Genomic DNA, 14,498 nt, shown 5'->3' on the forward strand with positions numbered 1-14,498 from the left:
CTTCTCCCACATTCCCCCTTGAGTGACTCGAGTCACTCGTACTACAAAAACGTTAGAACCTCCCGCTGGTCTTCAGGTCCATGTACTTTTGTTTCTTCTATGTTTAAATTTTCATTGGTCGGTTATCTAACATAAAGAGCTTATGCATATGTTTGTGGACCGTCTACTGTCCTAAGTTTGTCATGTTTTCTCTGTAATATTTCACTGTATTGTTACTGAATCAGTTACCTAGTTAACATACTAAGTTTACTTTCTCTTCTCTTTTAACCTCTAGCTGTGGTTCTAGACTCTTTTAGACTGGGATCAGGATTAAGGGATACAAGTTATATCTAAAAGAACAACAGTTCCCCTCTTCGGCCATTCAAGTATTTAAAATGTATCAAAACAACACATATCACCCAGAATGGTTTATTATGCACATCATTAATCGATGTTGTAGCTATCAGTGGAATGTTAACTTCAACATGTTGAAATAAATCTCCTGAGATGAGATGAGACGCCTTCATCTCTGGTTAACTGTATAATGAGACAAGTCAGTGAGGTTCATAACAAACAATAAGCAAACAAACAATTTGTAAGAAATGACATCATCTAAGTATTTATATTACATTACATTACAGTCATTTAGCAGACGCTTTTATCCAAAGCGACTTACAATAAGTGCATCAACATTGGTAATCAAAAGAACTATCACCAGAAGTCATAAGTACATTTCCTTTAAACAAGCATCTAAGAGCATGAAGCAGAGCATAACTCAGAGCCAAAGTACAGAAACAAGAAAAACAGTTAGTGCTATAAGTAATACAAATACAATTAAAGCTGCAAGCAGCATTGATCGGGCCCTCGCAACTTCACGCACGTCGAGGGTACTGGCAGGACTCTGCTTGACGTGGCCATACATTTCTGTGACCGTCATACACTGCGTGCACTAGTTAAATGATTTTTCCTGCGTCGACCTGCAGCGTAGCAAGATCATGTTGCCAGGTCTTAAGCCTCAAATGTTTTAAGTGTACCTCCAATACAATCATAGATGTAAGCCTGTTAAGATCTTTAAGAAAATGAATGTGCATGAATGCACTTCAATGTTTGAAATATAACAGACTGTCAGTTTACTGTGACGAAGTTCAACTCCCTACAGTGTCCTACTGATTGTATTTGGACTTACATAAAGTTAACAGAACAGCAGTGTCATTTGTTTTTACTTGAACACTTTAATTTGACACTGTTTTCATTTTAAGCTCTTCTGTAAATTTAGATTGTAGTGTGAAGCATTCATTGTAACATTTAACCTGATTCTCATGTAAAAGCTCTAGACAGATCATTTATACTAATGCCCACTGACATGGTTTGAAAAACACTGTTGATTAACTTTTGTTCTCCAAGCATCTTAGTTTGCACATATTTAGATCAGAGAAGTCTTTTTCTCATGGTGTGCCCACAAACCCTGTTTGGGCCGTTGTTATTATAGAATTCTGTTTACGTCGGTGGTTGCCAGTAGGTGGCGCTATGACTATGAGTTAATATTGGCATGCAGATGTCCTAAAATCACGACACGAATCATGTAAAATTGCCGCGACACCAAGTCCATGTTATCCGATGAAACATCAAGCTTTTAGTAACTTTTAATCGTTAAGGTCTTTAGGTTGTTCTGACCAAATTCTAAGCTGATCGGATTATTTCCCTAGGAGGAGTTCGTAGTGCAGCACCTGGAAAAGGAAATAAAACCACAAGAAATTCATACAAAATTCAAATTGGCTGACTTCCGGTTGGGTTTAGAGCATGGACCCCTAAGACTTTTTTTTAAGTTTACATGTGATACACCTGCTTACTTAATTTCATACATCTAGGTGAAACGTACTGCGAGGGCTGCATCGTCGAAATATTGTAGGGGGTGCTATCGAGCCGATTTGCCACTCTGAAGCATTAAAATCACATCAGATAACTACATTCAGGATTTTAAATGTGTGTGACAAGTTTGATTTTGTTTTGAGTATTTTTAGCCCCTCAAAAACACCTTTGTTTTTCATGGCGAGGAATGCATCGCCACGGCAACAGCATTTCACGAAACAACAAGCTTTGAGTAACTTTTAATCACAAAGGTCTTTAGATTGTTCTGACCAAATTCTAAGTTGATCTGATTAGTTCCCTGGAAGGAGTTCGTTAAAGTAGAGCGCCTGGAAATTGAAAAAACGACACTGGAAATTCAGACTAAATTCAAAATGGCTGACTTCCGGTTGGGTTTAGGGCATGGCCCCAAGAGACTTTTATTTAAGTCCACATGTGATACATGTGCCTACCAAATTTTGTTAATCTCTGTGAAACGTACTGCGAGGGCTGCTTCGTCGAAATTTTGTAGGGGGCGCTATTGAGCCGATTTAACACTCTGATTGAATAAAATCATATTATAGAACTACATTTTGGCCTTGTGATGGGTGTGTCAAGTTTGCCTGTGTTTCGAGCTTCTTTAACCTCTCCAAATGACCATTGTTTTTCACGGCGAAGACTGCATTACCACGGCAACGGCGTTCGACGAAACATCAAAAGCTTAGAGAACTGGCATTATGAACTTCTTACATTTGTGTGGAACAAATTTGATGTTGATCTGATTTTCCAACTAAGAGAAACAAGCCAAAGTATAAAGACTTTAACTTACTGTTGCCAGTAGGTGGCGCTATGACTATGATTCAAAATTGGCTTGCAGATGTCTTCAGGCCTGGAGTTTAATCAAACATGTGAAATCTGGTAAAGATCTGATGATGCGGAGTCGAGTTACATCAGTTTATTCGTTCATAGCGAAGGATCGAAATTCGCAGAGCCGCCACGTCGCCACGCTTTGACAACTTCCTACAATTTTCACAATGAAGCATTATCAAGGTCTTAATGCTTTTGTGACAAAATTTGAGAGGGATCCGATTAATCTGTGAGCAGTAGGGTGTCAAAGTACACAACCTATGACTTCCTGTTGCCACTAGGTGGCGCTATTACTATGATTCTAAATTGTCATATACATGTGTTCAGGGTCAGGATGTTATGACATCTGAGAAATTTGGAGCAGATTAGGCAATGTACAGCCGAGTTACAACAACTTCCTGTTTCATGGCAAATGGTGTTTTTTTGCCGCCACGCCACGGACACATAGTTCGATAACTTTTTGATCTTTGAGTATCGTTTCACTGCCAAGGTCTCAAGAGCATACTGACCAAATCTGAAGGCAATCGGGTGTAATCTCTAGGAGGAGTTCGTTAAAGTACGGCGCCTTGAAACGGTCCAAAAACGTCATCAAATTCAAAATGGCCGACTTCCTGTTTGGTTTAGGATATACCTCCTTTTGACTTTTTTGTACGTCCCATCACGTTCCACATACCTACCAAATTTCATACAGCTAGGTGAAACCCAAAGTTGGGGCTACTCTGTAGGGGGCGCTATGGAGCCAAAATGTCACGCCACAGCTGGACACCCCAATAATACTGGAATTTTCACCACGATTGAATTTTGTGCCAAATTTCAAAAGATTCCCAGTATCCCAAGCACCTCCTTTTTGCGATGAAACAAGCGATGAAACTGATGTAACCAGTAGTCCAAAGGTAGGCTACCCGGTCCGGAGATACCAGAAGGCTGAGCACCAACGCAGCAGAGAAACAGACCAGAAATGTAAGTTTTCCATAAGTTTCGTATAATATTTCATCATTAAATTCACCTCTGACAGTCTTTAACTGTGTCGTTGAGAATATTGGCAGCGTGACTGGTCGTTTATCCAGATATTTAGTAAGCTTTTATCAATTTATCTCAAATAATCAGTAAATATAATTAAATTTCCTTCAGAGGATTAGTAAAACCAAATCAAGTTCACCCAGATATTGAGTAAATCAAAATTACTTTTTCTCCGATACTTAGTAAATATAAATCAGTTTTGCTTTAGAAATTGATTTGGATATACTTATTATTATATATACTCTTTTTTTAATTTATTCAATTTTTTTTTATCAAACTTAAAATCTATTCAAATATATTAAGTGTCACTTTATTGCCATCATTTTTAAATATATGTACGTGTGTGTGTGTATATATATATACACACAAATAAATGTATGTATATATATAAATATATCCATAATTCTATGTATGTATCTATATAAGGTATATATATACAGTTGTGGTCAAAAGTTTACATACACTTGTAAAGAACATAATGTCATGGCTCTCTTGAGTTTCCAGTTATTTTTACAACTCTGATTTTTCTCTGATAGAGTGATTGGAACAGATACTTCTTTGTCACAAAAAACATTCATGAAGTTTGGTTCTTTCATGACTTTATTATGGGTTCACAGAAAAAGTGACAAAATCTGCTTGGTCAAAAATATACATACAGCAACATGAATTAACAATTTTGGTGACTTAGAAAGTTGTGTCAATGAAATGAGCTTCATAGCATGGCCTCTTAACTTCTTGTGAGTGATTATGAGTGACTACAGCTGGTGACTTCTCTGAGGCCATTTAAATAGGGCTCATTGGATACAAACGGCCACAAACGCTACAATGGGAAAGTCAAAGGAGCTCAGCATGGATCTGAAAAAGTGAATCATTGACTTGAACAAGTCACTTGGAGCCATTTCAAAGCAGCTGCAGGTCCCAAGAGCAACAGTGCAAACAATTGTTTGTAAGTATAAAGTGCATGGCACTGTTTTGTCACTGCCACGATCAGGAAGAAAACGCAAGCTATCACCTGCTGCTGAGAGAAAATTGGTCAGGAGGGTGAAGAGTCAACCGAGAACCACCAAAAAGCAGATCTGCCAAGAATTAGAAGCTGCTGGAACACAGGTGTCAGTGTCCACAGTCAAGCGTGTTTTGCATCTCCATGGACTGAGAGGCTGCCGTGCAAGAAGGAAGCCCTCGCTCCAAAAGCGGCACCTTAAGGCTCGACTGAAGTTTGCTGCTGATCACATGGACAAAGATAAGACCTTCTGGAGGAAAGTTCTGTGGTCAGACGAAACAAAAATCAACTGTTTGGCCACAATGCCCAGCAATATGTTTGGAGGAGAAAAGGTGAGGCCTTTAACCCCAAGAACACCATGCCTACCGTCAAGCACGGTGGTGGTAGTATTATGCTGTGGGGCTGTTTTGCTGCCAATGGAACTGGTGCTTTACAGAGAGGAAATGGGATAATGAAGAAGGAGGATTACCTTCAAATTGTTCAAGATAACCTAAAATCATCAGCCCGAAGGTTGGGTCTTGGGCGCAGTTGGGTGTTCCAACAGGACAATGACCCCAAACACACATCAAAAGTGGTAATGGAATGGCTAAATCAGGCTAGAATTAGGGTTTTAGAATGGCCTTCCCAAAGTCCTGACTTAAATCCCATTGAGAACATGTGGACAATGCTGAAGAAACAAGTCCATGTCAGAAAGCCTGAGTCAGCATTAGCAGTAACGTGACGCTGCTCTGATCCGTCTGTAGGAGAGTGAACAGGAAACAGTGAGGCTGATATCACTGATCACATGCTGCATCGTTTCCTGTCTATTAGTCATGAGTGTGAATCTATGGAGGACTCTACCACCAACACTATAAAACACTGCACACAGAGACCATTACTGAATATACATTCATTACAGGAATATTGATTTACTACAATTATAATCAATGACTTATGATTAGATTCATTTTTGGGGGATTTTTAACTTGAATGTGTTCGATTTGACAAAGTTCAGGAAACATCATCACGTTTTCTAAACCAAGAGGAAACTTTCGTGGTGTTTTTATTTAAACATGGAGGCCGGTACAGTTCATGCAGTCAATAATTAATAACACATCGATTTATATTTTTCAGTAAGAAGTTTTCTATTTGATTGTAATAATCTTGAACTGTTTTGTGAAATTTCAATGAAATAGTTTTTCAGTTTTATTGTTTCTTCCGTGTGTTTGTACCTGAAATGTTGACCTTACATGGTTCAACACGTTTTGAAATATTTTGTCACAAGTTTCAAAATCATTCAAGTATTTTTTTAAATCAAATTCAAACCTGTATTTGTTCACAATCCATTTGTATTTAGTTTGTAGTAGTATTGCATTCCAGTTGCTGAGCGTTTTAATTTAATGTTATATGTAATGTTAATACGTTTGATGAATGCATTTGGATACTTTTTAATCACTTTTTTGTGTTACTTTATGAAAATATCAAAATAAGACATTTACAAAATAAGTATGTGTTTGGCATTGTAGACACTCTGAGGGATACTTGTCAAAGTATTAGTGATAATGAATAGTAGGGAAATAGATATATATATATATATATATATATTTTTACAAATATGTGGTGGTGCCACCTGACATTTTTTAGTTGAAGTTAAAAAATACTGTTAAAAATATATTTAACCACTTTGAAAAGTGAACAAATGAGACCTTATTTTGTGAGTTTAAACACATTGTTCACAAATATGCATTACATCCAATTTGAAAAGAGTTATTTGTGGTTGACCCGTGTGTGTGTGTGTGTGTGTGTGTTCTCTGATTTAAAGATACAACAGAAATATTGTAATAAAACACATCATCTCTAATTCAGAGTCCTACCTGAGATCCACAACAACAGCAGCATCATCAACAGGTGATCCATGACGTCCAGGTGGACCGTCTCTCTGCCCGTCTGTCTCTCTGATTGTCTCATGTGCTGTCCTCAGTTTATGTCTGCGTACAGGACGAGGTGGAGCTTTACTGAGACTTGTCTTTAGTTTTACAGATCATATTCACATCTTTCCGAACTGCGGTTGTGTGAAACTGATTATATCTGATTTCACAAGAAGCTGCTGACTGACTGCAGACATAGGAATGTTTCCATGACAACCAGGACAGGCTGAGATGTATATCAGATTAATGCTGTCGGTGTTTTCTCATGATTTCCGATAGATGTGTTAACATCAGCAGCTACAGCTACTAACTACGACTACTACTACTACTACTACTAGTCAGGAACTCTAAAATACTTCAATTTATCAGCTGTTGATATGGTGGTATTTGGTTCTTGTTCATTTGAATATTAATCAAAGTTCCAAATTGATAGTTTAGTATTAGCAATGTTATGAGTCTACCTTAAATGGCTGAAAGGTTCCTTTGGTAAAAAATGTGATTTCCTGTTAATTACATTGTATCATTTTGATAATAAATAATTACTTTTAGTAGACATTTTCATTCCTTTTTGAACTACTGAACCAACATCATTGTGGTTCCCCATTATTATTGAAATCTAATGTTTTTAAACATTGAGTTCTATTGATAACATTTATTATATTTGTCATTTCCTAACAACCAGACCAGCTCAAACTTCAACATAATGGTGTCCCGTGTGAGGCGTAGTACTGTTTGTAATCATCCATAATAGTGATTTCATAATTGTGAAATATTCATTGGTCAATGCTCTCTCAATGATCTCTTATGGCCCACTAGAAGTGTGTGGTGGGGTCTGTTTTCTCTGTTCTTCGGGATGTTTCTGGGTGTCATGTGTGTCCTCCAGTCAAAGTACCGATCCACATTCAGAGTGAACAGTGACGGTTTGAATTCAAGCAGTGACTACAACAACCAGCTATTACTACAACACATGTGCACAAAATAATCACAGAACGTGCTGCTTAAAATATAAGAGTTTACTTCTTTACCATCACTGATTAACACCAATGCTGTCCACGTGTTCACTGAGGGGTTTGTTTGCCCATTTCGTGGAGCTTCAATGATTATTAAATGGATTACCTTCAATTCAGCAATTAAATCATCAATAAATTATATTGTTATATTCAGTTATTCAGCGATTTCAACATTCGTTGCCTTAATGGAAGACTATGAGACTTCTTTAACCCTTGAAATGAGAAATAAAGAGTTGTGTCTTCCTATATTGTTCATTTCATTATCAATTAAATAGTCACAACATTAAGTGTTTGTTCAGGGCGGTCTTAAACAAAAGTTCAAATTCATGTATTTTGCTCCTCTATTAGAGACTTCATTATTTATGTATTTTTTTTTAGGTAAAAGACACACAAAATCACACAGAAAATCAGTTTATATACAAACAAGTTTTATGAAAAAATTGTTTGAACTAACATGAACTAACAGAATCAGAATGTGAGGAATCCTGATTCTGATTTTATTCCCGTTTTCAGGAAAAAAAAGATTTTTTTTTACAAAAAGTAAAAACATTTTAGAAAAGTTCGACAACTTAAATAAATAAACAAATGATGAGGAATGTCTCTTTACTAAAGAAATATAACAGAATGTACAAAATATATATATATAAAAAAAAATATATATACACACACAAATATAATACTGAATATTTGCATTGACCGTGCATTTAACACCCAGAGACCGAGGGCAGAGAGAAGACGTTGTAGTTTATCAACACAGAACATTTAACAACAGAAACAATCAACCAACCGTCTCCATGAACCGACACTGTAGAAAAATAAAGCTTTACCTGAAGAGGGGAGCAGACATATTCAAAAAAACATATCTTTTCCGACTCCTGATCTGCAGCTTTTCAAACTCAAGGCACTCTGAACATGAACCCTCGACGAGCGTCGAGCCTCTACGAGGAACTGCTCCGTCCCCCGTGAACAGCAGGGGGTCGCTGTGGAGCACAAAAAAAAAATAAACTCTTCCCAGCAGCCAAACGCTGACCAATCAGAGGCTCTGCTGGCTGGGGGAGGAGTCAGGTGTGATGGGGTTGGCGGCGTTGGCGGCGTTGGCGGCGTCCGTGCGCTGCCCGTCGCTGCCAGTCACCCACGTGTGGAGGAGGATCTGCTCCAGGGTCGGCCGGTCTGACGGCTGCTGGCTCAGGCACCAGCCAATCAGCTGCTGGCACTCTGAAGTAAAAACAAACAAGGAGGAGATGAAGAACACTCATCTCTGGTTTTGTTCAAACGTCGATGTAAAAACCTGGTCGCGTGATCTCGTCACGCTCCGGCTCACCTGAGGAGATGATGCGTCTGAAGTAGATCCGTCCTCTCAGGATCTCCTTGTCCTGTTGGAAGGGGATGTCCCCGCACACCATGTTGTACAGCAGCACGCCAAGAGACCACACTGTGGCCGAGCGACCATGGTACCGATGGAACCGGATCCACTCCGGAGGACCATACACCCGCGTGCCTGGAGGGAGGAGAGTTACATCACTACAGGTACAGTGTGTGTCAGAGTGGAGCAGGAAGTGACGGATCACCATCGTGCGGGAAAATACTCCCGGAGACGCTGACGACATTACAGAACCGGTGCATGATGGGACGGTAGTCACTGACCCAAAACACCTTTCCGATATTTTAAAACGTCTAGATTTTCAGAAACAATCCCCACAGCTCTTCAGATTCTCTCAGCTGATCGGACTCACCAGTGAACTCGGTGAAAGCCTCGTCTTTGAGGAGGGCCCCCGAGCCAAAGTCGATCAGTTTGAGCTGCCCGGTCCTCAGGTCCACCAGCAGGTTCTCGTCCTTGATGGCTCGGTGGATAATGCTGCAGCTGTAGCAATGACGCACCGCCTCCAGCACCTGCAGGAAGAAGCCGCGCGCAGCCGCCTCGTCCAGCGCGCCGCGCTCCGTGATGTAGTCGAACAGGTTCTGGCTCAGCTCGGGACGCTCCATCACCATCAGCCAGCCGTCCGCCTACTCCCACCAGTCCAGCAGACGCACCACGCCGTCGAATGCCCCGCCCACTTTCTTCAACATCACCACCTCCAGAGGAACCACAGCACATACAACAGTTATATCTGCATGTATGATCTCACCAGAGAGCCCCACCCCGTCACTCTGTCTCTGCACACGTGCTTCACAGCAACCTGCATGTAAACAAACGCCATCAACACACCGTACAGTTATAACATACTATATAAGAGGGTAGACGATGGCTGAAATGAATTGCAAAAACATTGCTGAAAATACAGAAATGAGGTTGCAAAAAGCTTAATAATTCAAAAAGTTGAAAGATTAGAAATATTATGAGCTGAACATTTACAGAGTTGAACGGTTTCTGTAGCTTAAAAACTGAAGAAGAAGAAGAGATTCAAGCGCGACGGAAGAAATAGTGGAATAAAGATTCGAAGAACAATACTTGGAATGCTGAATCAGCATGGCTGTCATAGACTGCATCATATATGATGAAGAGGCCCAGATGGTGTATATGTGGCACAACAAGTCATATGTCGTTCAGAAAGTACAATAATTGTTTGGGTGTAATGTAAGTTAAGAGAGTTTACTATGTTTCCTATGTGTTTATGAGGAGGAAGTGTTAATTGTAGTTAAAATTGAGGGTACAGCGTTATTTATCATCAGCTACATGTTAGGCAGTAGATCCAGTGGATCGCCAGTAGGTGTCAGTGTTGCGACATAAGCAGTGTCTGTGACGGAGAGCCACACTGAAGTCTCGCGAGGATGAGAATCTCTGTACAGGATAGAAGTAGAACGCGCTGTGGAGCGACTGTACACCTAAATGTATATTTTTGTATGTTACAGAGCACTTTCATTAAATGTGTAGCACCAGATTGAGCCTGTGTGACGTCATTCTGTGCACGCTACACATAGTGCTGGGTCACGTGGTGCATTTCTCCTAAAACTTGGTGTGCGTGTTAGTATGAAGCCAGAGCAGGTGTGTGTCAAGTTTGGTGGCTTTAGCTTGTTCCTTTGGCATGGCTGTCATAGAAGGTTAAGTTTAGAGTTAGAGGTAGGGTTAGGGTTATGTAAGGATTTCTTAAAATTTGTGCTAGGCTCCTGAAATTTTGGGAGCGTATTTCTAGCCCACCATACGACGTTTGTGGTAAGTTTGGTGCTTCCAGCTGCTTCCTTTAGTATATGCTGTTGTCTAAGTACAGGGGTAATAACCACGATCACCAAAACGGTGATCGTCTATAACTTCTTGCAAGTTTGTGCTAAAATCCTGAGATTTTGTGTGTGTGTTCCCAGCACTTTGTGGCACCTTCGTATTAAGTTTGGCATTTGTAGCTACTTCCTCTGGTATGGCTGTCATAGACGGCCGTTGTAATAAATCCCAGGCTGCGTCATATATGATGAAGAGGCCCAGATTACCAAGAGCTATTGTGTAAAGCTCTTGGTCACTTAGTGCTATTCTCCTAAAACTTGGTGTGCGTGTTAGTATGAAGCCAGAGCAGGTGTGTGTCAAGTTTGGTGGCTTTAGCTTGTTCCTATGGCATGGCTGTCATGTGGGCATGAATGATTTGATAGCAAGGGTGTGTTCTGGAGGCTAAGCAAAAACCCTACAGATGGCCATACTGAGCAATTTACTGAGGAGCATGGGGGAATGAATGCCTTCAAGGCTGGAGCGACTGCCCCCCGATTCCTCTACTTCAGGGCGGGGCGGTTCCACGCCATTTCAGCAGGCAGCAGCAGCAGATAACAGGCAAACAGTTTGCCTCTCCCCGAATTGCATGATGAAATACCGTATCTAAATGGCTCTTTTTCCTTCCTTTTCTTTTTTCTAGATATGACTCGCACAAAGATGGTTCACGCTTGCCCTCTCTGTCAGAAAGTATGTGCGGCCATGCCCCACCATCTGAAAAATGAAAGGCCACCTCGAGCTGGACCGTGGTGCTCGGGAGCTACAACAAAAGGCAGCCAAATATCAGGTGACGGTGATGCATCTGGCGCAGTTGAGAGCCTCGAACCCTGCCGTCCCCATGCACACGGAGATGGACTTGAGTCCAGAACATGAGCACGATGAGGAGGCGGTGGAGGAGGATGAGGAGACGGAGGAGGCGGTGGAGGAACCCCGTGATAGCGGGATTTTGGAGGCCAGCAGGCTAATGGAGCAGTCTAACATCTTCTGAAGTAAAAACACAGTGACATCTGATGAAACTATTACAAATACATAAAATATAGGGATTGAGGTGGAGACGAGGAGTTACCTGATAAACTATTAAAAGTACAAAGAATATACAGATTGAGATGCATACAAGTAAACATTTTAAATGTACGTCCTAATCACTCTTGACAAGTTCAACAGTAGACGGGGGATATGTGGCTACAAATGGGAGGTCAGAGGTCCCTGCTGTAGCTTGAGTTTGCTCAAAGGGCCTGTGACATTTTCTAAGAGAGGTCCTAGAGTGCCCTCTGCTGGCCAGAGCTAGGAACAGCAGAATCAAACTGCTGTCTGTCAAAAGTCCTACTGCGTGCTTCGCGTGGAAGCTTGTCTTATAGAGCAGAGCAAGGGTGTCTGCCCCGTAAAGAACCCTTCTACGTCCAGCGTGTGACTTTCAGGGAACCTGTCACCCGTAAAAGCGGTGGTGCCCAGGAAGTCACAACAGAGGTGAAATTGCTGGTCGATTTCACTCTTGATTGAGTCACTGTGATTGTTCAGAGTGACTAGAAATGTGCATTCTAAACATTTAGAATGTCTAGATAGCCCATGTCTAGTTAACAAATGTACGATTGATCCTCAATAAACGTTTCAGAGAGCAGGTATGAATTTGTCACACACTTGCCCATGGCAGCATAGTCACGTGCCTTACGGGTTTGGTGAGCGAAACTCTAGGCTCTAGGCTATCAAGAAAAGAAAGAGGACAGGAGTGGGGTTGTATTGAAGACCAACTCTGACTGGATGATCTGTGAAACCTGACACTCTGAGTTGAAGAGACCACCACCTGACCTGGGAGTGTCTAAGAGTGTCGGAGAAAGTACAAAAAAATGAAATGCAAAGATTTTTTTTCCGGTTTCATACTACAATATCAACAAGGCCATCTTTCCATCTACATGGACTGGAGAGGGAACGATGAAAATGTGAAAAGGAGTGTGCAGGATGGCGAGAGAGGAAAAGTATGATGGCATGGAAGAGAGGGGAAGGATAAAGGTATGAAGAGACATGAAATAACGTCAGAACGAAAACAATCTATCACATCTGTCTTTTCTCTGATAATGATCAACAAGTATGCCCAACAAATGGAAATGCTTGAGAAAAATGGTTGCTAATCTATTTCTGGTCAAAACAACTCAAGTCAAAACCTCTAGCATCCCTAAAACATGGGGGGAAATAATGAAAGTGATAAGAATATTAACATTTACGTTATCTCATCATTGTCTGTTCTTTAAATTTCCATGATGACAGCGGGCTCACTTTGGGGGTCACGTTGCCCCCCTGAGCTGCTCAGCCAATCAGAGTATGGGGTTTGGTAAAGCTTCTCAGAACGGCCCACCTCTGGCCTGTCGACACTCATCTTCAGACACGGTAAAAGCAGGTCCCTCTCTCTCTGTGTTTACCTCCGTTACTTTTAATGGAAATAGAATGAAAAAAAGTGTGACACCTCTCTGCAATTAGCGCAATCATTTGCGCCCTGTCAGTTATGTGAACTGATACAGTAGTGTGTCAGTGGAATTATTCATTAGAATTAGTTGCTTCGCCTGGTTTAAGTGTTTGAACCGTCAAAGTTTTCCTGTTTTGTCACGCTTTTAGAAAGTTTGGACTTTAAAAAGGCATTACATGTTTACCCCAAACGTTTGCGCTGATTCAAGACGGGGGGAGGAGGAGGGGGGGCTGCGCCATTGTTAGAGGTGTTAGAGGAGGTTGCTGATTCATGAAGCATATCGGGTCAGAGTTAGGTAAGGGTGTGATAACCACCATGACTGAATCGGTTTTCTATCACAGACAATCTTTCTGCTTTGACGGTGTTTCTCCAAACTTTATTCTTTCCAGATTGCTCAAGTGAAGAGAAGACAATGGCAGAAGAAACTAAGAAGTAAGATTTGGTTGTGTCGTTAATGTTCCCTTCAGTGGATTTCTCTGCATTTTGAGTTGAAGAATTCCTTATTTCAATGTTAATGAAATGTTCATTTCAATAATAATTCAATGTCCAACCTTTTGTCATCATCTTGAAGGTCCCCACAGGTGGAACATCTGGGTCATCACCAACACCAGAGGATGGACTTTCAGGGGATAATATCTCTGTGTTGCTCTCAAAGTCCAGGCTTGTTTCCTATAAGGGAAAAACAAAACAATATAAAGCACTGGCAGTAGTTACTGTTATACATTGAAGAAGGATATGAAACCCTTGTAGTTTTAAGTAAAGGTACATGATAACAACACAGCGGTGAATGTATGGTTGGGACCATGTTTGCCATTTTTTCCCATGTGATGAAAATATGACAACCTAACTCATTCTGATACAAACTGTACATTATAAAAAAGTGAATGGGCTGCAAACAAGCAGATATCAAGAGTAGATACATGCTGCAAGTTCCAAATGCAGTAGATTTTCCCATTAGTAACAATGGCAAAGTAAAATGTGAGGCGCTGCCCAGGTGTAGACATTGTAGCCAAATGTTAGGTTTGGTGAATGCATATAGCTTGCACACAACCACTAATGAATTATTTTGTCTCAAAACACCCACAACTCAAATATAGTGCAATCTCATTGTAGCTGCACATATAGCTGGGGCTCTACCCAATGTCATTTTTTGACATTTGTTTGAGGTTTACGGATGAAGCTCAGAATGTCTGTCATCTGCTTATGTCGTCATCACCCAAAA

General features: G+C 40.7%; 1 protein-coding gene across 2 annotated transcripts; it reads right to left on the minus strand.

Annotated features, from left to right (window-relative positions):
* Nucleotides 1-8,035: 8,035 nt before the first annotated feature.
* Nucleotides 8,036-13,940, minus strand: LOC137888887 (serine/threonine-protein kinase pim-3-like). 2 transcript variants are annotated; one of them, XM_068732397.1, is made up of 4 exons: nt 13,828-13,940; nt 9,362-9,701; nt 8,950-9,126; nt 8,036-8,843 (listed from the first exon to the last, which is right to left on the minus strand). In XM_068732397.1, the coding sequence occupies exons 2-4, from the start codon at nt 9,615-9,617 to the stop codon at nt 8,662-8,664; spliced, it is 615 nt and encodes a 204-aa protein (XP_068588498.1). In that variant the 5' UTR covers nt 9,618-9,701; nt 13,828-13,940; the 3' UTR covers nt 8,036-8,661. The 2 variants fall into 2 exon arrangements, with proteins under 2 accessions (XP_068588498.1, XP_068588506.1); XM_068732405.1 differs by having other exon boundaries at nt 9,362-9,805.
* Between the last annotated feature and the right edge of the window lie 558 nt (nt 13,941-14,498).

The sequence above is a fragment of the Cebidichthys violaceus genome, unplaced genomic scaffold, assembly GCF_023349555.1.
Source record: "Cebidichthys violaceus isolate CVI_PGR_0920_01 unplaced genomic scaffold, fCebVio1.0.p SCAF_107, whole genome shotgun sequence".
NCBI classification, from domain to species: Eukaryota; Metazoa; Chordata; class Actinopteri; order Perciformes; family Stichaeidae; genus Cebidichthys; species Cebidichthys violaceus.

Bases quoted from the DNA above. Each gene is read 5' to 3' on its own strand.
- LOC137888887 (XM_068732397.1), bottom strand. From the start codon at position 9,617: ATGGTGATGGAGCGTCCCGAGCTGAGCCAGAACCTGTTCGACTACATC. The intron at 9,127-9,361 runs GTGAGTCCGATC...TCCTCCCTCCAG, and splicing joins GGCTTTCACCGAGTTCACTG to GCACGCGGGTGTATGGTCCT. The intron at 8,844-8,949 runs GTGAGCCGGAGC...TTTTTACTTCAG, and splicing joins CAGACGCATCATCTCCTCAG to AGTGCCAGCAGCTGATTGGC.